The following is a 23,992-nucleotide window of genomic DNA, read 5'->3' on the forward strand; positions in this document are numbered from 1 at the left end:
CCCTGTCCCCAGAAATGGGTACAGCGTGAGATATCCAACTTCGAGTACTTGATGCAACTCAACACCATTGCGGGGCGGACCTACAATGACCTGTCTCAGTACCCTGTGGTGAGGGCCTCACTCTGCACCCCTCCACCCCTGCCCCTCTGACCTATCAGCCCTTGGTTCCCCCAAGTGTAGGTGTGCCAATGAAGACCTGGCCTCTGTTCCCTGCCAACCCCCAGAGGTCCCCAGCCTCACTCCCTTCCCCTCCCCACCTAGCCTCTATTCCTCAAAAGGAATCCTGTTCCAGGACAGTCTGTCTTGCTCCCCTGTGACCCCTCTAAGTGGTGCTCCCCCAACCTGTGGGCAGGTTCTGTGCCTGCCTTCTTGAGGGTGAGGGTGAGGGTGAGGGCAGGGCAGGGTGGGCTGGTAGGCCATCAGGGCCCTCATGCAGCCCCTGCTCGGGTGGGCGGCCAGTTCCCCTGGGTCCTGCAGGACTACGTGTCCCCAACCCTGGACCTCAGCAACCCAGCCGTCTTCCGGGACCTGTCTAAGCCCATCGGTGTGGTGAACCCCAAGCATGCCCAGCTCGTGAGGGAGAAGTGAGCATGCGGGCAGGGCTGGGCTTAGCGGGTAGGGAAAGGCGAGGGGAGGGCTTCTGCTGACATGTCCAACTGTGGCCCCAGGTATGAAAGCTTTGAGGACCCAGCGGGGACTATTGACAAGTTCCACTATGGCACCCACTACTCCAATGCAGCAGGCGTGATGCACTACCTCATCCGCGTGGAGCCCTTCACCTCCCTGCACGTCCAGCTGCAGAGTGGCCGGTACAGCCCAGGGGCTGGTGGGCAGACTGGGGGGCAGACAAGGGGAGGAGGCTGGTCCTCCCCACATCCTGGGCCCACCCTTGGCTCCCTTCCTCCCTCCAGCCACAGCATCTCCCTCCCTGTCCCCGTTCTCCCCACCTCACCTTGGCCCCATGCCCCTCCCCCAGCTTTGACTGCTCCGACCGGCAGTTCCACTCGGTGGCGGCAGCCTGGCAGGCACGTCTGGAGAGCCCCGCCGATGTGAAGGAGCTCATCCCAGAATTCTTCTACTTTCCTGACTTCCTGGAGAACCAGAACGGTAGGTGTGAGGTGCTGGCACTGGAGCGGGCAGGTGTGGGGATGGAGAACAGATGGTGGAGTGGCCAGGGGGCAGTTGGGATGGACAGGGAGACAGCTGACCCAGTCCTTTGTGCCAGGTTTTGACCTGGGCTGTCTCCAGCTGACCAACGAGAAGGTGGGCGATGTAGTGCTGCCCCCGTGGGCCAGCTCTCCTGAGGACTTCATCCAGCAGCACCGCCAGGCTCTGGTGAGGAAGCAACCACAGGCAAATGGCAGGCAGCTGGGGTTCTGAAGGTCATGGGGGGTCAGCCATCCCTGCACTGATTGCTGCCTCCCTACTCCCAGGAGTCGGAGTATGTGTCTGCACACCTGCACGAGTGGATCGACCTCATCTTTGGCTACAAGCAGCGGGGGCCAGCTGCCGAGGAGGCCCTCAATGTCTTCTATTACTGCACCTATGAGGGTGGGCAGTGTGCTGGACTCTAGTCGGGGCCAGGACAAGATCAGGAGGGGTGGATGCAGAGGGCACGTAGGGAGCCCTGACTGCTCTGCCTGCCTTCCCAGGGGCTGTAGACCTGGACCATGTGACAGATGAGCGGGAACGGAAGGCTCTGGAGGGTATTATCAGCAACTTTGGGCAGACTCCCTGTCAGCTGCTGAAGGTAAGGCCAGCTTAGAGGATAGTGGCCAGGGATGCCCATGCCATGGTGCTGACCAGCCACTTGCCCACAGGAGCCACATCCAACTCGGCTCTCAGCTGAGGAAGCAGCCCATCGCCTTGCACGCCTGGACATTAACTCACCTAGCATCTTCCAGCACCTGGACCAACTCAAGGCATTCTTTGCAGAGGTGAGAGGAAGACAGGACCTCAACTTTATATTATGTGAAATGGGTTTAACCCCACTGTCCTTACCAACCACTTGGGGCAGATGGGAATCCTAATCAAGGTCACTGATTTCAAAGCACCTTAGAAAATGAGCTAAACATGGGAAGAGTATGGGGGCAGGAGGGGTGCCCTCTTCATCAGGGCCAGGATAAAGTGTTGACTCACCTAACAAGCTCTGAAAGCCTTAGGGAGATCAGGAGGGAGGAGATCTGTCCTTGGACCCCTTCCATCGCCTTCCTAGGCAGGAACATTCCTGAATGTTGCCCCCAGGCCTGACTTTTTTTTAGGTTTCCCTCTCTTCCTGCCTTTGGGCTAGGGGGACAAGGAATAACAGGGTGGGAGGACCAAGGTTGAAACTAAGCATGATACTCTGGAAGCATCTTCCATGTCTGTCCCAGCTTCTCACCCACTTTCTGAGATGCCCTCCTAAAGTCTCTGCCTGTTGCTTGGAGGGACCTCTGCATCTGTGACACCTACTTCGTGACCCCTGGAGACTGAGGGTAAAGGAAGGGATGATGCTTCAGGGAGAAGACAGTGTAATCTGATAGTACTCAGGCATAGCTAGGCCTGCCCTTGTCCCTGCAGGTTGTCAGTGATGGTGTACCCCTGGTGCTAGCTCTGGTCCCCCACCGGCAGCCCCACTCCTTCATCACCCAGGGTTCCCCAGACCTGTTGGTAAGTGCATTGTGCAGAGCCCTAGCTCAGCTCCACTCCCCCTCTGCCTCTGCCACAAACCCATCTCTGCTCCCTCCTGCCTGCAGGTGACCGTGAGTGCCAGTGGGCTGCTGGGTACCCACAGCTGGTTGCCCTATGACCGCAACATAAGCAACTACTTCAGCTTCAGCAAAGACCCCACCATGGGCAGCCACAAGTAGGACAGAGGGCTGTGGGTGGGGTGGGCTACAAATGCCCTGCACCCTGAATTATTCCTCTCCCTAATCAGAATGTAGGCCAGCTGCAGGGGAAAGGTCTGACCAGGCTCCCTGAGGGCCTGGGTCTCTTCCATGTGGCCTGGCCTCACTTGCCATCCCCCTCACTGGGTCAGGACGCAGCGACTACTGAGTGGCCCGTGGGTGCCAGACAGTGGTGTGAGCGGACAAGCACTGGCAGTGGCCCCTGACGGAAAGCTGCTATTCAGCGGTGGCCACTGGGATGGCAGCCTGCGAGTGACTGCACTACCCCGTGGCAAGCTGTTGAGCCAGCTCAGCCGCCACCTTGGTATGAACAGCCTTGGAGGCACGCAGGTATGGGGCCGGGTTCTGAGGCTGGCCAGGGCGGATGTGACTCCTCCATTCTGCCTGTACCCTCCCCTTACCGTGCAGATGTAGTAACCTGCCTTGCACTGGACACCTGTGGCATCTACCTCATCTCAGGCTCCCGGGACACCACATGCATGGTGTGGCGGCTCCTACATCAGGTGTGCCTGGTGGGTGGGCAGCTGTGTGGGGTCCCCAGAGCCCAGACCTACAGCCCATCCATCCCTCGGTGGCTTCCAGTCCTGCCCTCCTGTCTTTCCCTTCCCTTTGCTACCATGAGCAAGTCTGGGGTTCCTTGACCCTCCAGCTCTCTAGTCTTGGACAAGGCCTTCGTTTCCTGAGCCTCAGGGGCCAGTCCTAAGCCAACCCTGGTTGTCCACAGGGTGGTCTGTCAGTAGGCCTGGCACCAAAGCCTGTGCAGGTCCTGTATGGGCATGGGGCTGCAGTGAGCTGTGTGGCCATCAACACTGAACTTGACATGGCTGTGTCTGGATCTGAGGTGTGTGTATGCATGTGCCCTGGGGAGGGTGAGTTTGCTGGGCAATCCCCCTGGAGCCCAGATTCCTGCCCAGGACCCTAAGTTGCCTTCCTGCAGGATGGAACTGTGATCATACACACTGTACGCCGTGGCCAGTTTGTGGCAACACTACAGCCTCCGAGTGCCTCAGTGCCTGGACCTATTTTCCACCTGGCATTGGGGTCCGAAGGCCAGATTGTGGTACAGAGCTCAGCGTGGGAACGTCCTGGGGCCCAGGTATGGGGAAAGGGTACCCAGCAAAGATGGAGGGGCAGTTGGGATCCTGGCCTTGCTGACACTCCCTGCTTCCTCCAGGTCACCTACTCCTTGCACCTGTATTCGGTCAATGGGAAGTTGCGGGCTTCACTGCCCCTGGCAGAGCAGCCTACAGCCCTGACGGTGACAGAGGACTTTGTGTTGCTGGGCACCGCCCAGTGCGCCCTGCACATCCTCCAACTAAACACGTAAGCCTCCCCCATTTATGAGTTCATGGCCCCTGAAGGTGGTGGTCATTGGTGTAGAATAAAGGGGGGGATTCCCCCTAGGAATCCACACACCATACACGTTTGTGGGCACATATTTCAAGGTTTGTTACCTGTCCCCTCATCTTCCCATGGGGAGGTCTTGCCCTGGGCCTCCTCTTAGCCACAGTTGTGGGAGATTTCTTTGTGTATAAGAGTTTCAATTTAGCCATCCTTAAAATGAGGACAGAGAGGGTATATGGGATAAGGGATATCTGCTGGTCGCAAAGCCCCCTTGCAGTCGCAAGTTGGTGTATATCCCCTCTCCCTTCCAGACTGCTCCCGGCCGCGCCTCCCCTGCCCATGAAGGTGGCCATCCGCAGCGTGGCGGTGACCAAGGAGCGCAGCCACGTGCTGGTGGGCCTGGAGGACGGCAAACTCATCGTGGTGGGCGCCGGGCAGCCCTCTGAGGTGAGGATGGGGCGGGGGTGGGGAGGCCCCTCAAACGGCGCGGGGCGCAGCGCGGCGGTCCTAGCTGACCCTACTCAACCCTTACGCCCACCAGGTGCGCAGCAGCCAGTTCGCGCGGAAGCTGTGGCGGTCCTCGCGGCGGATCTCCCAGGTGTCCTCGGGAGAGACGGAATACAACCCTGCCGATGCGCGCTGAACCTGGCCCGTCCGGCTGCTCGGGCCCCGCCCCCGACGGGCTTGGCCCGGAAGGCACCGCCCAGAAGTCGGTGGGAACACCCCGGGGTGGGCCACCCAGGGGGTGGGCGGGGCCCCACCCTGCCCAGCTCAGGTATTGGCGGGCGATGTTACTCCCTCAGGGATTGGCGGGCGGAAGTCCCGCCCCTCGCCGGCTGAGGGGCAGCCCTGAGAGCCGGCGCTGGCGTCTGCGGCCGCAGCAGCACTTTTTGCACAGTCTGGGGCGGGGTTCCCCGGCTTCCAAGTCCCCGTTTCGTCAGAGCACGAGGGCCGCCTGTGGCCTTAATTCCTAACGGCGGCCCCGGTTCTCCCTTATCGGCAATAAACCTGGCCTAGTTTTGTAGCTGCTCCGTCTCCGACTGTACGTGCGTGCGCGCGCGCGGTGTCTCGGACTGCCGTAGCCACCGTCCAAGGGTCGCGGTCTCAGTCTGGCCTGGCTCGCGTTCCCTTGGCCCGTGACCCCCTCTGGGATCACTCGCCCCCCTCCGCGTGGCCGTCGCTGAACTGGGGCCTCAGTTTCCCCGGCCGTGCAGCCCCTGCCCCACATCTCGCCCCGGCTCGTGGTTTCCCCAAGATTTCATCTCTTCATCGGTTCGCCCTCGCACGCCATTCGTCCAAGACCGCAACCCGGCCAGGCGTCCCGCAAGCGCGTTTGCATTCCTTCGCCGGGGGGGTGGGGGGCGACAAGACCTGAGGCCGCGCCCCTCCAGCTTGGCCCTGCCCCCTCATTGTCTTGCCTATTTCTTGGGCCGCCCTGTGGCACCGCTGTGGTCGCGAGGTTGGGGTTGGGGGCCAGAACCACCCCAGAGACTCCACGTTGTCTTCTCGGAGGGCTCGGTCCTGCCCTGCTAAGTGGATCCATCCTGGCGGCCACCGGTCAGGAGGAGTTAGGGGCAGAGCCCTTGCTGAGCGGAGGGAGCCGGGGGCTGCCTCTCTGTCCCACATCTCCAGACTCGTGATCCTGCAGGTGGTGTGTGTGCTGGTGTCGGCGTGTGAGAAGTCAGGGTGGTGTGAGTGTGCAGGGTGGTTGCATTATGTGTGCGTATTCGTGGGCCTGGAGACGGATGGGAGGTGGGACGGGTTCCGTCCTGCTGCTCAGAGTGGGCTGGGCGGAAGCCAGGCCTGTCTGCTGCTGCATCCTGGTCACAGGCCCATGGACCATCCAGGATCTTGCAGGGTCCCTTAATGTAAGTGACACAAATGTACACACCCCACATGTGGCAAGGGCCACCAGGTCGCACCAACTTGGCCACAGCACTGTGTTGCTGACTTAGCCATACACATGGGGACATGGTGTGGGATAGACTGGTACCCAATATGTGGTGGTGGATACTGGGGAGTTGGAGGGCCTTCCAGGGTGTCTCCTCCATTCCTTGGCTCCAGGCAAGCTCTCCTTAGTCTAGACCTGACGAGGAGCTTCTCTTCCTCAAACCTCAGGAAGTGGGTCCCATCAGATTCAGCCCTATAGGATCCAGGTAGGACTGAGTAGTCCTATCCTTTGAGTCTCAGGCCCTCTCTGAATTTCTGGATGAAGCAGGATCAACTAGGGGATCTCTGGGCCTGTATCCTCTATTCCCTTGCTGAACCCAAGGTAGCATTCCACCCAGTTCCTGATCAGGAGAGGGCTGGACACTGACCCTTGAGAAAGGACTGTGAGGATGGTCACTGCAGAAAGTCCTCCTGCCTTGGGGCTTCAGGATGTTGGGTTCCTGAACTATATCTGAAAAGCCTGGCAGTGAGCCTCCCACTGGCCAGTACGTCTCTCCAGCCTGGTTCTGGCTAAGATGGAGCTAGAAGGCATGTCTCCCCTATCCTCCCTACCATCCCTGGATTCAGACCAGGTGTTTTGCAACATCTTTGAGACAGGGTGGTTTCCAACCTGTTTTCCATCCTGAGCTGTACCTGACCCTTCTAACTTTGGCCAGCTGGGACCACCTCTGTCACCTCCACCCCATCTGACACAGGAGGAAACTGGTCCAGTGCTAGAGTGAATCAGGTTGAAGTGAGAAAAGGGGGACAGACTACCCCGAGGAACTGCAAACGTCAGGCCTGGAGATTTCCCCCATATTCCTCCTGCACACAGCCCTTTTTGGACTGAGAGAAGCAGCTCCCAGCTTCCCTGCCTGGGAGCTGCCTAAAACTCTCTAACCTCTTCTCCAAGAAACGGCCCCAGGGAACATTACCCACTAACAGCCATGCTTCACAACTCTAGCCACAGCAAAGGCCTGGCCTATGTGGGTAAGCATCCCTTGATTCAGATCATGGGCACCAGGCAGGCTGAGAGGTACCCCAAGTGGGTAGGTCACACCCAAGTCCAGCCACAGGTTCTGGAGTCTCTCAGATCCTGTGTACCCTGACTGCACTAGATCGGGAGGACAAGTCTCTTCCAGGCAGAAGAAAGCAACAACACTTCCTTTCCAGTTCAGCTTTATTTTGCAAAAATTTACAAGGCCTCCTTTGCACAGAGATGCTTGTGGGGACCACATGAATCAATGTGCCCTCACGGTCCAGACTTGGTGGCAGAGACAGGACACAAGTGCCATGGTAGTGCCATGGTAGAGTGCCATGGTCTTTCTTCCTGTGCCCTGGATAATTGGATTAAAAAAATTGGATTTAGTGCTGTGGTAGACAGGAGGTGCAAATGGACCCCAAAAAGGAAGAGATCAAGGAAGTCTTCCCAGAGTAGAAGATTCTTGCCAATATGCCAGATGGAGAACGGAGATTGGCAAGAGCAGAAATCTGGAAGGTTATGAGAACAGGGTAGGAAGGACAAGGTGTCCAGAGTGGTAAGCAAAGGGGAAGTAGATGAAAATGGAAAAACAGGCCAGACAGCTCCTGATGCTGTGGTATAAGCTTTTGACTCTACATAGTAGGGACCACTGGCTTCAAACCTTTTCAGCAACGAAGTCTAGGTGAGGCTACCCAGGGACCCTAGCCTTGGTTCCTTGCTCCTGACCTGATCTTTTCTTCCACAGGTAAGATCCTGAGGAGGCAGGAGAGGGACAGGGAAGGAGTATGGGTAGGGGCAGGGGGAGCCCTGTACCCCAATACTTCCCCTTTCCTCCTGGAGCCTCCAGTGTCTCAGGCAGCATCATCCCAGTCTACTGTACCCTCCTGGCCACTGTGGTCCTCGGTCTGCTTGCCTATGTGGCCTTCCCCTTCCCTGTCTGGACTCCCAACCAATTCCCTATCTTGAAGGTGGGGGCAGGTCAGTAGGTCTCCCTTTCTTCCCACAGCTGGCGCTCACATAAACAAAGACAGCAGCTGGCCAAAGCTAGAACTGCAGAGCTGGGAGGTCTCAACAAGGACCAGATGCATGGGGATAGCAGTGTCTTCCTGGACTCTCCTAGCAGTCTGGAGCCCTGTGCCTCCAACCAGGGTGAGCCCCTTTCCCAGAACTGCCTCACCACCCAGCCCTTGTGTGATCCTCGTATCTCCTGCCTCAGGACCACATCCTGAGCTTGGGTGCCAACTTTACCTTAATCTCCCTCGGCAGCACCAGGAGAAAGTGGAGCGGTTGCTAGAGGTGTCCGTTGAAACTGACAAGGGCTGGCGGGGACTGGCAGACCATCTGGGCTACCAGGGTGAGGCTGTAGAAATCATGGCCCAAGGCCAGGTGCGAGCCTACACACTGCTGAGGGACTGGGCTATCCAATAAGGCAGTGGCGCCACCCACAAGGTGCTAGAGAATGCCCTGGTTGCCTTGGGCCAGGAAGATGTGGTCCAGGTCCTGGGCCCCCAAGCTGAGGGCTGCTCTGTGACGTGAGTGCTGCCTCCATAGCCTGGCTCCTCAGAGCCTGCTCCGGTGCTCCCGTACCCCCATCTCATGTATCTTTCCCTTCATGGGCTTCCTGGGGTTGCTGGGCTCAGCCTGCTCTGTTCTGGGGAAGAAAACCGAAGATCCAGCCACCATTCACTTCCCCTCACCCACCCATCCCCTCCAGAAGAGGCCCCAGGATATGGTGGGGAAGTGGGCAGTGAGGAGTGGTCCTGCCCTTTGGATCCCTACTCCACCTCCTCTTAAGCCTCAGCTGGTTTTGCTCCTTTTGTAACCCATATTAAAGGTGATTCGGACTTTTCTGCTGGCTCTTATCTGGCTCCTTGGGCCTGTGAGACAGTTGGGTGGGTGGCTATGAGGGAGAGGCCCAGAAAAGGGCTGGGGGTCCCTAGGCTGTGGGAGGGCCCTCTCCAAGCAGCACCTGGGATGGCAGGGAGTGTGATCCTATAGAAGATGCATGGGCTCTGGAGGCACAGATCAGAATTCATATCCTGCGCCTACCATCTGCTGGCTTTATCATGTTTGGAAGCTTTTTTACCTTGCTGATTATTTTACCTTGGTATTTTATCAACTTCCTTAGCTGGAGAACAGTAAGTTTAAGTGACACATTCAGTAGTTTCCCCCACACCTAAGACTCCCAGGTTGGTGCGAGGGACCCCGGGTTTGAGATCATTTTCCTGACTTGTTCTGTGAGCAGCACCAAGGGGAGGCTGGAGGCCCATTCCTCTAGACAGGAGGCAAGAAGCAGGCTGGTCCTGGGCAGTTAATTACCAAGGGCCTCAGGTCACCTCTAGATAAGAAAAAAGAAAACGCTCTTTACAAGACCTGAACTCAGGACAATGCGTTCCAAATGTACTTCCACATCTGCTCATGTGGTTGCTGCACACGCCAAGAACAGGTGGGTCTCCTGGGCAGCTCAGGACAAGGCAGGTGCAGCCAAGTCCATGCATATGCACTCCATGCATATGCCCACCCCAAAGGGTAGAGGCAGGTAGGTTGGCACAGTAAGTGCCTTTTAAAGAAAGTGCTATAGGCCGGGCACGGTGGCTCAAGCCTGTAATCCCAGCACTTTGGGAGGCCGAGACGGGCGGATCACGAGGTCAGGAGATCGAGACCCTCCTGGCTAACACGGTGAAACCCCGTCTCTACCAAAAAAATACAAAAAACTAGCCGGGCGAGGTGGCGGGCGCCTGTAGTCCCAGCTACTTGGGAGGCTGAGGCAGGAGAAGGGTGTGAACCCGGGAGGCGGAGCTTGCAGTGAGCTGAGATCCGGCCACTGCATTCCAGCCCAGGCGACAGAGCGAGACTCCATCTCAAAAAAAAAAAAAAAAAAAAAAAAAAAAGAAAGTGCTATAAAAGACAGGCCCTGCCTAGGAAGAAACAATGCCTACTATCCTGGCATGTACCAGCATAAGTAGGCTTCAGAGGCACAGTCGTCCAAACTCAGAAGACATGGGTTCCAGTCATGGTCTAGTGGGGCCCAAGGTAGATCCTGTCCCTCTGCTGACACGAGATGCAACTGAGATTGACTACTCTGTGAGTACCAAGCTCATCAGACTGCTGCTACTGCTACCCTCAGAAATAGTTGACCAGGGCTGCTTAACACTCTGTAAATCTTACCCTTAAACTAAGGAAGAACCGGAAGTTTATAGCCACCTTCCTCCACAGATGACCTTAGGACAATAACCCTGAAGAATCAGGAGAGGAAGCAGGGAAGATATGCACCAGCTGTTGGAGACATCATAAGCTGGAGCTTTGGGTCAAAACCATGCATTTGATTTGGTTGTAAGCAGCAGTGCATGTGGTTGTACCCCTGCACTGCAAACCCACTGAAAAGAGAAATGCCCCCTTTCAATGTGCTTAAGCACATTAACTAAAATATTCTCTAACAGACATAATTCCAAGACATTAGGAGGGCTGAGCAAATTACAATCTGTGCATGTGATATAGTAATATGCTTTAGGCCGGGCACGGTGGCTCGTGCCTGTAATCCCAGCACTTTGGAAGGCCAAGGGGAGTGGATCACCTGAGGTCAGGAGTTCGAGACCAGCCTGACCAACATGGAGAAACCCCATCTCTACTAAAAATACAAAATTAGCTGGGCATGGTAGTGCATGCCTGTAATCCCAGCTACTAGGGAGGCTGAGGCAGGAGAATCGCTTGAACCTGGGAGGCAGAGGTCACAGTGAGCCGAGATCATGCCACTGCACTCCAGCCTGGACAACAAGAGCGAAACTCCGTCTCAAAAAAAAAAAAAAAAAAAAAGTGCTTAAAACAGTTTTGAAGGCTGCAGTATCATGAGAAAACAATAGCATGTCTAAGTTTAAAATAAGGATTTTCCCCTCTTTTAACACTTCCTTTAATACAAGGATATTAAAAGAGTTACTAAACTTCTCTGACCCTTAGTTTTCCTCATCATAGTGCCATTCCTGTGCCTCAGGACTGTGACCACAACCTGAGCTCTAAGTGCTCAGCACAGTGCCTAGCAGGCAGTGACTGCTCTAATTGCTACTCACCCTGCCAAAGATTTGGCAGGCCACAACCTGACCTGACCTCAAGAACACTGCTGCAGTGGGCAGAATAACCCTGGTGAGAAACAGGCGGGACCAACCTTTTTGCAAAGATGGGCCCCAGTCTGTCCTGAAGCCCTCAGTCTTTCTCACTGCCTAGGTAACTGATCCAGCAAGTAGGAGAGAGGTCTCTCACGAAGCCCTGCATCCTCCTGGAAATGTTCACTATCATCATAACCTGTGTACTATACCTCTTTTATAGGGGTCCTATTCTGTCCTCTAGTGTCAAACCCCAATGTTAGGGAGCACAGTGGGAAGCTAGGGAACCCAAACATCAAATGAGCATTTCAAACCATGTGTCCAACACTTTGGGATTCAAAAGCAGGAGCATTACTTAAGGCCAGGAAGTCAAGACCAGCCTGGGTAACAAAGCAAGACCCTGTGTCTCTACAAAAATTAAAAAAAAATATTAGCTAGTAGTCCTAGCTACTCCAGAGGCTGAGGCAAGAAGATTGCTTGGGCCCAAGAGTTCAGGGATGCAATGAACTATGATCACACCACTACACTCCACCCTGGGCAACAGAGCGAGACCCTGTCTCTCCCCCAAAAAAAGCATTCCAGTGGGCTCAGAAAAATCAAGTCCATGGGGAGAAAAGATTCAATGCTTCTCTCCACCCAGGAGAAAGTATCAAGGGAGAAGATAAATTTGCCTTTCTCTTGACTGATGATTAACCAAAATAAAGAAGCCTAGTGCCAAAGACGCCCTAGATGCTGCTGCTTTTGCTCTGGAATGCATGTGCAAATTGAACCAATGCCTGAGCACAGTCATAAGATCCCAAGCCTACAAGTGTCAGTCACCTGGCAAATGTCTGCCTAAGTCAGAGTAGGACCTGTGGAGAATGAACAAGTCCTGTAATAAAATCCAATCACAGGGATTAACCTTGGACTTCACACATCTAAGGCCACTATCTCTTTTTCCAGTGACATCATTACACACAAATATGCTTGATTAACTTTTAGGGAACACACATGCCAATTTCTTTAATTGATTTTATTTTTTTACATAAAAAGTTCAGTAAAAATTGGATAAAGTAAAGTGATTTTAAGCAGTAAATCAATCTTATCAACATAGCACAAGGCTGGCCAAAACCACAAGGCAGCCTGCTTTGGAATATTTACATGATAACAAATTAAACCTTGCAGGAGAACTTAAACTGTCCTTACAAAGTCTTCCTGTGATCCTAGCATGTAGAGGCTAAAAGCAAAACGAAAACCAAACAAAAACCAGGAAAAAACAAATTATTTTCAATATATTCACATATACATTAAAATATAATACAGATCATCAGGGTAAAGGGTTGTGGGTGGGGATGCGCATGGGTCTGTGCGCTGACAGCACCGCCAAGGAGGAGACCCAGGTTTAAGAGTGGAGTCAGGTCTGGCCAGGGTCTTTTCTAAGCCCTTGCACTTCTGATGGCTTCTAACCACACGCCAACAGCTCACAACTAGGTAATCACTTGTAGATGGAGTTCATTTTTGTGGCCTTCGGTTGACATCTTCAGGGTTGAATTCCCCAGGGTGATGTGTCATCAGTAGCACAGTGCTGACAGGGGTGGGGCAGAAAGGCCCACAGGATTTCCTCTCCCTAGAGTCTGTCTTACCTGACCACCCACCCTCCCACCCTGGCCCAACAGTCACTCTAACTCAGTGTCCTCTTTGGGTTTGTAAACAGCCCCAAACTTCTGCATGTACTTCTTAATGTACTCCTTGGTTTTGTGTTTCACATTCTCATTGCACTCCAGGTCCTCAGGATTCTTACAGTACTTCAGCTCCTTATTCATAACACCGTGAGTCAGCTGTCCAGGGCACAGGAAGAGAGACCACAGCCACCAATCAGAGCAGAAACGATTTGAGGGGGAGGATAGGGGTGGTAATCCAGCCTGCTGCTTCAGGGCCCTTCTCACCAAGACAGGAAGTTAATAAGGGGGTAGATGTTGGGGCAGGCTGGTGCTAGGATCATCAGAAAGGATAAACTGAGCTCTGAAAATTTCTTAGATAACTACTGCTCTCATGTAAGGGTGTGCATCCCTCCCCAAACCTTCCCTCCCCATTCCTGGGTCCCCAGCCCTGACATCTGACAAGAAAAAAAAAAAAAAAAACTTTCTATGATGAAAAGGGCTTCTTAGAAAGTACACAGTTTGCCCAGAATGTTGCCTGGTGGGCTACCAAAAGCAAGGGGAGTACCTTGCGAGCCAGATGTTTAAAGTCTTCAGTTGTGGTAATTCTTCCCACTTTGCAGTCAGGTTTCCGGTAAGGGTTCAGGCACTGGACGATGAACTGGGACATCTGCAGGCAAAGAAAAGAGAACACATTGCTCAACAGTCCAGAGAGGGCGAGGAGTTGTACTGAGGAAATAACTACAAAAGGTAGTGAGTAAAGCCAGCCAATCCTTTCTCCCTCAGGTTGGCTGGTTTGGACAGTGGAATACTAGTAAGCCAGTAAGATCTGAAAAAAGGATACGGGCTCAGCCTGAGAGGGAAAGAGCTCCCCTGGATGGACTAAGCAAGGCTTAAAGGAGGCTGGAGGGACTCAAAAGCATGACTTCAATGTCGACTCCTTCAGCAGCCCCAGGTTTCAGCCAATGAATTTTGTGTCCTCGGCATAAAGACAGTAGCTAGGTTCTCTGGGCCCTGGAGGCAAGGCAGGGCACAGCAGGTGTTCCAGAGCTTCTATGAGGCTTAGCAACCCCAGGAACCACAGGCATTTTGTCATTGAAGGGTACTCAGATTCTTTAAGTGGTCATACCACAGCATGTGAAGCAGATCAAGCATGATATGACAGCCAGCAAAGGAAAACCTGGGCAGAATCATTTTCATTCCACCACTTACTATGTCCTCCCTGGGCTGCCTAAGTATGGTCTGTCCTACCCAGGTGCTCCGAAACACTCTAGGAATAGGACCTTCAGAGGTATTTGTGGTGCTAAGATCACCGAGGACAAAGGGAATAAAGAGGCCAGTCACAGCCATTTCATCAGAGAGCACTCTGAACAAGGTCTACCCATGACTAAAATTCAGTGAGCCTTCAGGTGTTCAAAGAACAAGGCTATATCACAAGGGTAGGCACTAAAGAAACAGCTGCTGGTTGAATGAGCTGAAATACCAATATGTTCACAAAGGGATCGTAAGAAACTGAACTTTATCCCTGGATAAGCCTTTTAACTCAAGGTTTTTCTGGGGTTTCCTGGCCTCCAAACTCTCTTCCTTCAGTCTATCCCCTCAAACACAGACAGGGATTTCATTACCCCCTGCTTAAAATCCTGCAATGGTTCCTGATAACCCAGAGAGACACAGAGTTCCTATAGGAAGAAGCACAATACCATTCCACCTCATTTTCAACAGCCCTCCCATACCTTGTGCTATAGCTCATCGGGCCACTTACAACTCCCTGGAAGGGAAGATGCTCTCTCTTGCCTCTCTACATTCTATTGACATAAGTTAGGTCCCCTGCTGATCCATCTGGCCAATTCCTACCCCTGATTCAAGCACCCTTCCTGACAGCCCGGATTGTGACTCCCAGCCCTAATGTGGTATACTTTTCACACAGCTGCTGTTACTTATTTACAGGTCTGTTTCTTCCAAAACACTACAAGCCCCTTCAATGAATGAAGATTGGAGTTTAGAATCTAGATGCTATGAGGCAGACAAGTTTAGTGTCTTGATGGCTGGTAAGACACACTTCTGGTAGCATAAAGAGGAGCAGTATTCTCCCAAGCCCTGGAAAATTAGGCAGCTACCAAATGAGATATTACAGAAACAGAAGTGGACTTTGAGCCAGAAGGCCTGAGTTCAAATCTTTTGTCTAGAACTTGCCTTCTCTGAACCTTGAGTTCTTTCACCTGAATAAGAGGAAAGGCAATCTGTCTTGCCTACCTCAAGGGCTGTTGTGGGGACAAAATGAGTCAATGGGTAACCAGTTGAAATGAGTCAATGCTTAACCAGTTGAAAAAAGCCACACCTCTTTCACATAACAACTAAGTCAAATCACAGAGGCAAGAGGGAATACCCAAAGACAAGGCAGCCTACCACTACATACAGCTTTCTTTTGCCATAGATGCTACAGAAGGCCAACAGTCAAACAAGCAAATGTGGTCTGAGACTTGGCTCCTGTCAAGCCAAGAAAAGATGGCTCAGGAGTTTTCAGTAGGAAAAGCAGCACTTCAGCAAGGCACACACACTCAAGGAACACCTTGTGTTCCTGCCTATCTTGGGGCAAGAGAGATATTCGACATACTTAGGACAAGAAAGGAAAGAGTTCAGATTTAAGCCTGAGGTGCTTAGTGCTTACATCCACCAAACCTTACCTCTTTTCTGAATACTTCTTTGCTTTTCTTTGCTAGTTCACTGGAGGTGTCTGCTTCTGCTGTCTTGGGCTTTTTCGAGGTCTAAAAATGGAGGAGAAAACACAGCAGTGCTGGTATGAGAAGTCAGTTTAGTGACGCCCTACTGTCCCAGAACCCTCCTTTCTTTCCCCTAGCAGGGATACATGATTCTTAGTATTAGAATCCATTTAGAGGCCCTGACTCAGGTACAAGGCCTGGAGTCAACCTGGCTATTATGTTTCAAATTCTGTTATATGGTTTGGTTCTCCTTCTTATAAGTTCCAATTCTCTACCCTAAGTCAAAGCTACAACTTTGATATAGCAACACATTTCAGAGTCACTCATGTCCCTGTTCTGGGTTCAGCTCCCTGAACTATCAAGCGAGGCCTGCACAAAACAAGCTCCATCTCTCCCACCTCTGCCATTTTAGGATTCCAGGACAGAGGCAAAACACTCTGTTTTGAGGACTCTTAAATACTCATCACCTTTCCTCCAAAGGTGAAGTTGGCTAGACTGTAGAAGACAATCTCAGGATGCAAGAGAGGCTCCTTGGAGGTTGGTACCTTCAGTTTAGGAACACAAAGATTAAGGAAGTATCACAATATCAGGGGGCAGATGATGAAGGTCATCAAAGCCAGTGAACAGATAAGTAGACCATGACACAGAAGATACTCTGTGTCCCCAGCTGGCAAGATAATGACAAACCCAGGAACATTCCTTCCAGCACTGCTAGAGGGAGGCTTCCAACTTCCCTCTAACTAGGTACTGCACCAGGAGGTGATGAGTTGGAAGCTCTGCTATTCAGAGTACCTGTCATGCAGGCCATCTCCCCAAACCTTTGCCCACCACTAGCCATCAGGCCCCTTCCCAGTAAATGTGCTTTTCCATTGAAAATAATAATTGTGAGCATTCCCCTCCAAATATAAGTTACTTCATAATGGATCTAGAAGCTGGAGTTGATATTATAGGTACTACACGCTTTTTTGTTAGGGGCACAGGGCAGAATAATTTTCCTGCTCCCCACCCATCTCCTGGTTCTGTTTCTTCCATTTCCATAAACAATATGAAGGCTCTGGTTCTAAAGCAGCTGGACTAGCTCCAGAGAAAGGTGGCACTCCCTTGGCTTTAGGTTGTTACAAATCAGCTTTCTCTGCTGTGTCATAAAAGCTTTACGTATTTTCCATTTTTCCAATTTCTTCATGTAGCTGTATGGGGAGATTAGGGGGTAGAGTAAAAAGAACACAAAGATCCAATTTGTCTTTTTAAGAAAACAAAATTGGCCGGGCGCGGTGGCTCAAGTCTAATCCCAGCACTTTGGGAGGCCGAGACGGGCGGATCACGAGGTCAGGAGATCGAGACCATCCTGGCTAACCCGGTGAAACCCCGTCTCTACTAAAAAATACAAAAAATTAGCCGGGCAAGGTGGCGGGCGCCTGTAGTCCCAGCTACTCGGGAGGCTGAGGCAGGAGAATGGCATAAACCCGGGAGGCGGAGCTTGCAGTGAGCTGAGATCCGGCCACTGCACTCCAGCCTGGGCGACAGAGTGAGACTCCATTTCAAAAAAAAAAAAAAAAGAAAACAAAATTAAGCAAAAATAATACTATTCATATAAGTTAAGTCTATTTTCAAGTGTTTTGCTTTGGGATTTTATTTTTCCCAGTTGTACAGGGTATGAGTATGCTCCACAGTAAGACCTCAGGTAGTAAGGGATCAAGAATTATTTGAGTAAGTCAAGAAAACTTCAACACATCCCCAGCTGTTCTCTTGTAGCTCTCAGAGGTGAGCAGCAACAGAAATGAGTACAGAAAGCCTCTGCAGGTCTGACAGCTATCTCAAAGATCTGGGTCTTATGGAAGAGACCAGGCTCTAAGTGAGGGTACTACGTAAATAGAAATGTCTTGTTTCACTCTGGATAGGGTATGCATTCACAAGGCTAAATTAACCCAAAGCATTGTTAATAGATTTATAATTTAATCCCTGACTTGGTGAGGTTGGCAGTGGGGTGGCCTTTAAAAACACAGTTATAGAATATGATCCACTGAGCTCTGCCTAGGAGCTTTCTTGGTCCTCCTGAGTGCCGAGCAATTGGGATCGAGAAAGGAAATAAAATGAGGGGTCTCCAGACTTACATCATGGAAATCATGAACAAAATGAAATACTCTTGAGAGTACTGAAATCCACGAAACCCTCTCTTCATGGTCTGTGGTTTGCAAATGGCACGGGAAATAATTTCAGAAACTGACAAACATTTACTCAAATCCAAGGCCAAGCAAAGTAACCAGAGTCAGAGTTGAGGATAGCACTTGTTATTGACATAAACAACCTTAGGACCCCACTCCAAAAAAGTCCCATTTAAAAATTTAGCAGGTAAGGCTGGGCGCGGTGGCTCACACCTGTAATCCTAGCACTTTGGGAGGCCAAGGCAGGTGGATCACGAGGTCAAGAGATCAAGACTATCCTGGCCAAAATGGTGAAACCCTGTCTCTACTGAAAATACAAAAATTAGCTGGGCGTGGTGGCGTGTGCCTGTAGTTGCAGCTACTTAGGAGGCTGAGGCAGGAGAATCGCTTGAATCTGGGAGGTGGAGGTTGCAGTGAGCCGAGATTGCGCCACTGCACTCCAGCCTGGGAGACAGAACAACAATGTCTCCAAAAAAAGAAAAAAAAATTAGCAGGTGGGGCGCAGTGACTCATGCCTGTAATCCCAGCACTTTGGGAGGCCAAGATGGGGAGATCGCTTGAGCCCAGGAATTCAAGACCAGCGTCTCTATAAAAAAATTTAAAAATTAGCTGGGCATGGTGGCTGTGCCCATGGTCCCAGTTACCTGGGAGGTTGAGGTTGGAGAATTGCATCAGCCTAGGAGGTTGAGGCTGCAGTGAGCTGTGATCATGCTACTGCACTCCAGCCTGGGCAACAAAGCAAAATGCTGTCTCCAAAAAGAAAAAAAGCACTTTTAAGGAAACCACTGGAGAACAGGGTGGGGGCTTTGATACATAAAAAAGCAAAGTGCTTCCAGATCCTCAGCAATAAACAATAATCAGTTTGCCTTTTCTCTATTTTGGCTTATACAGAGTATCAGTCAAAGATTCTGGTGGAAATCTATGTGAGGCAGTGGACAGTTAGGAGTACACAATGAAATGAGCAGGCAAAGGGCCTGGCAGAAAGCCAGAGCTTACTGCCTTTAGAAGATGACCCTGCTGTCAGCCTTCATCTGTGGCACATCTGGATTCCTAGGAAATCTGTTCTGATTATGACCAGGCAGGCCTGAGTACCTTTATATTACCCAAGGTGAAGCTTGAGCCCTTCTGGATTAGTTGGCAATGGCCTTAAGCTTATTGGGCAGTTCTGGTAACCAACCATACACAGGCTGTGTAACACAATAGAATCATCCTTTATTATAAATATTGACATGACTAGGTCACAAAGCCCATGTGACTTGGAACCAAGAGGGTATGGCTTGAGTTACAGAAATGAGTCCTGACAAAGGCAGAGCAGGACATACTCAGCTAATGCTTCTCTCTCCCTGTATTTAATTACTGTTTAGAGGGCCAGGCACAGTGGCTCATGCCTGTAATCCTAGCACTTTGGGAGGCTGAGGCAGGTAGATCATGAGGTCAGGAGTTCAAGACCAGCCTGACCAAGATGATGAAACCCCATCTCTACTAAAAAATACAAAAATTAGCCAGGTGCGGTGGTGGGCACCTGTAATCAATCCCAGCTAGTCAGGAGGCTGAGGCAGGAGAATCGTTTTAACCTGGGAAGCGGAGTCTGTAGTGAGCCGAGATCATGCCACTGCACTCCAGCCTAGGGGACAAAGCGATACTCCGTTTCAAAAAATAAAAAAAAAATCTGTTTAGAACATAAAACGTAAATCATCCACTGAGGAACTACATCTTTTGTGGCAGCAAGAATCCAGAAGCAGGAGAAGAAGCTGAGTTATCATAAACACTATACACACAATTCAACCTAAGCTCTGCAGCACATGAACCTGTGCATGTTAATTTTTAAAAGGTTAAGATCTTTGAAAATAGTAAAAACTTAGTACAATTGGTGTTCTGCATCCATAGGCCAGCCATAGATAGAAAATATTTTAAAAATACAATAAAAATAATACAAACAAGAACCAATTATAAGAAACCCCAATACAGTATAACCACTATTTACATAGCATTTACATTGTATTGGGTATTATACGCAACACAGAGGTGATTTACAGCATATGGGAGGACGTGCGTAGGTGACATACAAACACTATGCCCTTTTATAAGGGACTTGAGCATCCTTAGACTTTGGCCTCCATGATGGGATGTCTTGAAATCAATCCCCTATGGATACAGTGTGACAACTGTAATGTGTCTCAAGGTATTCTTCTTTTGGTTGATTTTACTTGGGATCCTTTAGGCTTCATGAATCTGGATGCCTATGTCCCTCTCTCAAGACAGGAAATTTTCAACATTATTTATTTCTTAAACAAATTTTATATAGGCTAGACATGGTGGCTCAGGCCTATAATCCCAGCACTTTGGGAGGCCGAGGCGAGCAGATCACTTGAGGTCAGGAGTTCGAGATCAGCCTGGCCAAAAAAGCAAAACCCCATCTCTACTAAAAATACAAAAGGGCCAGGCATGATGACTCATGCCTGTAATCCCAGCACTTTAGGAGGCTGAGGTGCACGGATCATGAGGTCAGAAGACCAAGACCAGCCTGGCTAACACGGTGAAACCCTGTCTCTAATAAAAATACGAAAAATTAGCCAGGTATGGTGGCGGGCGCCTGTAATCCCAGCTACTCGGGAGGCTGAGGCAGCAGAATTGCTTGAACCTGGGAGGCAGAGGTTGCAGTGAGCCGAGATTGCGCCATGGCACTCCAGCCTGGGTGACAGAGTGAAATTCCTTCTCAAAAAAACAAACAAACAAATTAGCTGGGCCTGGTGGTGCATGCCTGTAATCCCAGCTAACTGGGAGGCTGAGGCATGCGAATTGCTTGAACCCAGGAGGCACAGGTTGCATTGAGATGAGATCACACCACTGTACTCCAGCCTGGGCGACAGAGCAAGACCCTGTTTGAAAAATACATTGGCTCTTGATGCCACTTCTCTGCAACTCCCTCAATGCAACAAATACTCTAAAACTACTATTTTAACGTAACATAGTTAGAGGAGATCTACTATACCTTATGACTGTTAATTAAAAGCCAGGAGGCAGCAGTAAATAAACTGCTGCCTCAATTGTGCAAGTAGTAATAATTCAGGTCAGAGGTGCTCAAAGGGAAGATTTGATTTTACACTTTACACTTACCACCACTTTACACTTATCTTGATGGTGAGTACAAGACAATGAAGGGAACAACAATGGACAGAAAAAAGGAACAGTCTCACAATGTTTAGTCTCATTTTGAGATAGAGCGAGACTCCATCTCAAAAAAAAAAAAAAAAAAAAACTGGATTAGTGCCTGGGCTAGGAAGTAACTGCAAAAGGGTATGAGAGGTCTTACTGGGAGGAGGAAAATGTTCTAAAACCAGATTATGGTAATGGCTGCATAATTTGGTAAATTTACTAAAAGCTATTAAATTGTAAGTCTAAAGCAACTAGATCTTATACTAGGTTTATTATGTCAATATTGCTGCTGCTGGTTTTTTTTTTTTTTTTTTTTGAGACAGTCTCACTCTTGTTGCCCAGGCTGGAGTGCAATGGCATGATCTCGGCTCACTGCAACCTCTGCCTCCCTGGTTCATGTCATTCTCCTGCCTCAGCCTTCCAAGTACCTGGAACTACAGGCGCCCACCACCATGCCCAGATAATTTTTTGTATTTTTTTTTTTTTTTTTAGTAGAGTCAGGGCTTCACCATGTTAGCCAGGATGCTTTTTTTAAAAAAAAAAAAAAAAAAAAAAGCTTGTCCAGACTTGTGCTTCTGGTCATGACAGATTAACTGTTAAATGAATTAGCCCTCTCAGAGTTAAAAACTGGAAAACTAGACAAAATACATGAAAAAGGCAGTTTGCACACACTGGACATTAAGCAGCACTAAACTATGATCCTGAGACAAGGGACAAAATGAGGTAAGCTAACAATTCACAGAGCTCACAGAAGGCTGGGAAACAAGTGAGCTTCCACCAGCTAAAGTGAAGAGATCTCCATTAGATAACCTGTGGCATTCAATGGAGATCTCAGACAGGCAATGACTTAGGAGATACCCTACAGAAAAAATTACTCTTCACTCAACCCAACAAAGATTAAGAACAGCCTCTAAAAAATCAAGGTGATCCACAAGTAACTTGACTATCAGAACAAGTTCAACATTCTTTAATGGAAAGTAACAAAATTTTGAAACTCAACAACATAACAGTCACAATGTCCAGTGTTCAACTGAAAATAGCAGGCGATTATTAAAAAGCTATTATAAATCTTCACAGTTATGAAAGAAAACATGAACACAGTGAAGAAATTAAAACTACTGGGCCAAAGGGACAGAGAAGCACAGGTGGCACCATGTTCCTGACTGCCCTCCCCAACCACAGTACCATTCCTGGTAGCAGTAGATTGGTCATCTGGAGAACCACTACTGGCTGAGCATGCCCTACCTGACCATGGGGCAGGAGTATGGCCACACTGTAGTGCACAGGGCAGAGGCCTTTGGGGCCATGAAGACAGCCAACACTTCCAAGTTTCCCTCACGTAGATTTGTTGTAGACCAGCTCAACCATCTCAGTGTCACCAAGAAATGGTTCTAACCCTGAGCTATCAAACTCCCCCAAACTTTTATTTGTATTTTTTTTTTTGGAGACAATGTCTCACTCTGTCACCAGGCTGGAGTGCAGTGGCATGATCTTGGCTCACTGTAGCCTCGACCTCTGGGGCTTGGGTGATTCTCCCACCTCAGCTCCCGAAACAGCTGGGACTACACGTGTGCACCAAAATGCCTGGCTAATTTTTAAAAAAATTTTTATAATGGTTTTGCTTTGGCATCCCAAGGTGTTAGGATTATGCAGGTGTGAGCCACTGTGTCCAGCTACCCTTCAATCTTGTAGATCACAGGGCTGCCCCTGTCTTTATCTGGTCGTGGAACTAAAACTGTAGCTTTTTTTTTTTTTTTTTTTGAGTCGGAGTCTCGTTCTGTTGCCCAGGCTGGAGTGCAGTGGCACAATCTCGGCTCACTGCAAACTCCGCCTCCCGGGTTTACACCATTCTCCTGCCTCAGCCTCCCGAGTAGCTGGGACTACAGGCGCCCGCCACCTAGCCCGGATAGTTTTTTGTATTTTTTAGTAGAGACGGGGTTTCACCATGTTAGCCAGGATGGTCTTGATCTCCTGACCTCGTGATCCGCCCGTCTCGGCCTCCCAAAGTGCTGGGATTACAGGCTTCAGCCACTGCGCCCGGCCTAAAACTGTAGCTTCTATAAAAATGTAAGCCTTTGGACCAGAAACTTATTAAAACATACAAATATAAAACAAAACAAAATAAAAAATAAAATACAAATATGAGTATAGTGGTCTGCATATAGAATACCTGGGACTCTAACCACTCTAATACTTAAAAATACAATCACTGTCCTATTGTGTTTCTTGTCTCTTTAACCTGACAGGAAGATACCAGGGATTTCCTGGGGAACACATGGTATAAAATGTATTTTGAAAAAAGCTACAATAAAGCTACAAACTATGATTTGGAGGTACCTGCTTAAGTATGAGATACTTGATAGGGGCTTTATCATGCAAAGTTAGTTTGCTTAACTGCCTACACTTAAATGCAGTTTTTCAGTTAAACATATTCCTAAAAATAACATTTTATTCTGGGACTCGACTACAAAAAGGGGACATTTAAATGAAGTAAAAATGGCCGGGTGCGATGGCACACGCCTGTAATCCCAGCACTTTGGGAAGCCCAGATGGGCAGATCACTTGAGGTCAGGAGTTTGAGACTAGCCTGGCCAACAGGGCAAAACCCCATAAAAATACAAAAATTAGCTGGGCTTGGTAGCAGGCACCTGTAATCCCAGCTACTTGGGATGCTGAGGCAGGAGAATCGCTTAAACCTGGGAAGCGGAGGTTGCAGTGAGCCGAGATCGCACCACCGAACTCCAGCCTGGGCAACACAGTGAGACCCTGTCTCGAAAAAAAATAAAATAAAATGAAAAATACAATGAAGTGAGAGTACTGTTAAAAATAAAACAGTAATTAAAACTATTAAAAAAAAGCAAATTAAAATTTGAGAGCAGAAAAATATAACTGAAATTTTAACATGAATCAATGGATGAGCTTAGCTAATTCAATACAGCAGAAGGTAAATCAGTGAACTTTAAAAAGAGGGCAACAGAAACCATGAACTGAAGCATAGGGAGAAAAGAGCTGAAAAAAGTTTGACAGAGATGTGGTGCTCTGTGAAACAGTATCAAGCGGTTTAATAACATGTATAT

At 50.0% G+C, this 23,992-nt stretch overlaps 2 protein-coding genes across 7 annotated transcripts in view; one reads left to right on the forward strand and one right to left on the reverse strand.

Annotated features, from left to right (window-relative positions):
* NBEAL2 (neurobeachin like 2) overlaps positions 1 to 5,256 on the forward strand; it is a 29,328-nt gene extending 24,072 nt beyond the window's left edge. For all 3 annotated transcript variants that reach the window (XM_010374762.2, XM_010374763.2, XM_030936361.1), the window contains 17 exons: positions 13 to 108; positions 460 to 584; positions 669 to 809; positions 977 to 1,107; positions 1,226 to 1,335; positions 1,434 to 1,551; positions 1,653 to 1,750; positions 1,821 to 1,937; positions 2,560 to 2,649; positions 2,736 to 2,845; positions 3,020 to 3,192; positions 3,297 to 3,391; positions 3,613 to 3,729; positions 3,826 to 3,984; positions 4,063 to 4,211; positions 4,544 to 4,679; positions 4,774 to 5,256. In XM_010374762.2, the coding sequence (XP_010373064.1) occupies positions 13 to 108; positions 460 to 584; positions 669 to 809; positions 977 to 1,107; positions 1,226 to 1,335; positions 1,434 to 1,551; positions 1,653 to 1,750; positions 1,821 to 1,937; positions 2,560 to 2,649; positions 2,736 to 2,845; positions 3,020 to 3,192; positions 3,297 to 3,391; positions 3,613 to 3,729; positions 3,826 to 3,984; positions 4,063 to 4,211; positions 4,544 to 4,679; positions 4,774 to 4,875 (2,067 nt within the window). In that variant the 3' untranslated portion in view covers positions 4,876 to 5,256. The remainder of the gene's footprint in view (positions 1 to 12; positions 109 to 459; positions 585 to 668; positions 810 to 976; positions 1,108 to 1,225; positions 1,336 to 1,433; positions 1,552 to 1,652; positions 1,751 to 1,820; positions 1,938 to 2,559; positions 2,650 to 2,735; positions 2,846 to 3,019; positions 3,193 to 3,296; positions 3,392 to 3,612; positions 3,730 to 3,825; positions 3,985 to 4,062; positions 4,212 to 4,543; positions 4,680 to 4,773) is intronic.
* Positions 5,257 to 12,233: 6,977 nt separating this feature from the next.
* Positions 12,234 to 23,992, reverse strand: part of SETD2 (SET domain containing 2, histone lysine methyltransferase) — a 152,063-nt gene continuing 140,304 nt past the window's right edge. For all 4 annotated transcript variants that reach the window (XR_004058863.1, XM_010374759.2, XM_030936373.1 and 1 more), the window contains 3 exons: positions 15,562 to 15,642; positions 13,446 to 13,547; positions 12,234 to 13,057 (listed from right to left, as the gene is read on the reverse strand). Coding sequence is in view for 3 of the 4 variants with exons in the window: in XM_010374759.2 (XP_010373061.1) it covers positions 12,896 to 13,057; positions 13,446 to 13,547; positions 15,562 to 15,642 (345 nt within the window). In the remaining variant the exon portion in view is untranslated. The remainder of the gene's footprint in view (positions 13,058 to 13,445; positions 13,548 to 15,561; positions 15,643 to 23,992) is intronic.

The sequence above is a fragment of the Rhinopithecus roxellana genome, chromosome 1 (genome assembly GCF_007565055.1).
Source record: "Rhinopithecus roxellana isolate Shanxi Qingling chromosome 1, ASM756505v1, whole genome shotgun sequence".
Classification (NCBI taxonomy): Eukaryota; Metazoa; Chordata; class Mammalia; order Primates; family Cercopithecidae; genus Rhinopithecus; species Rhinopithecus roxellana.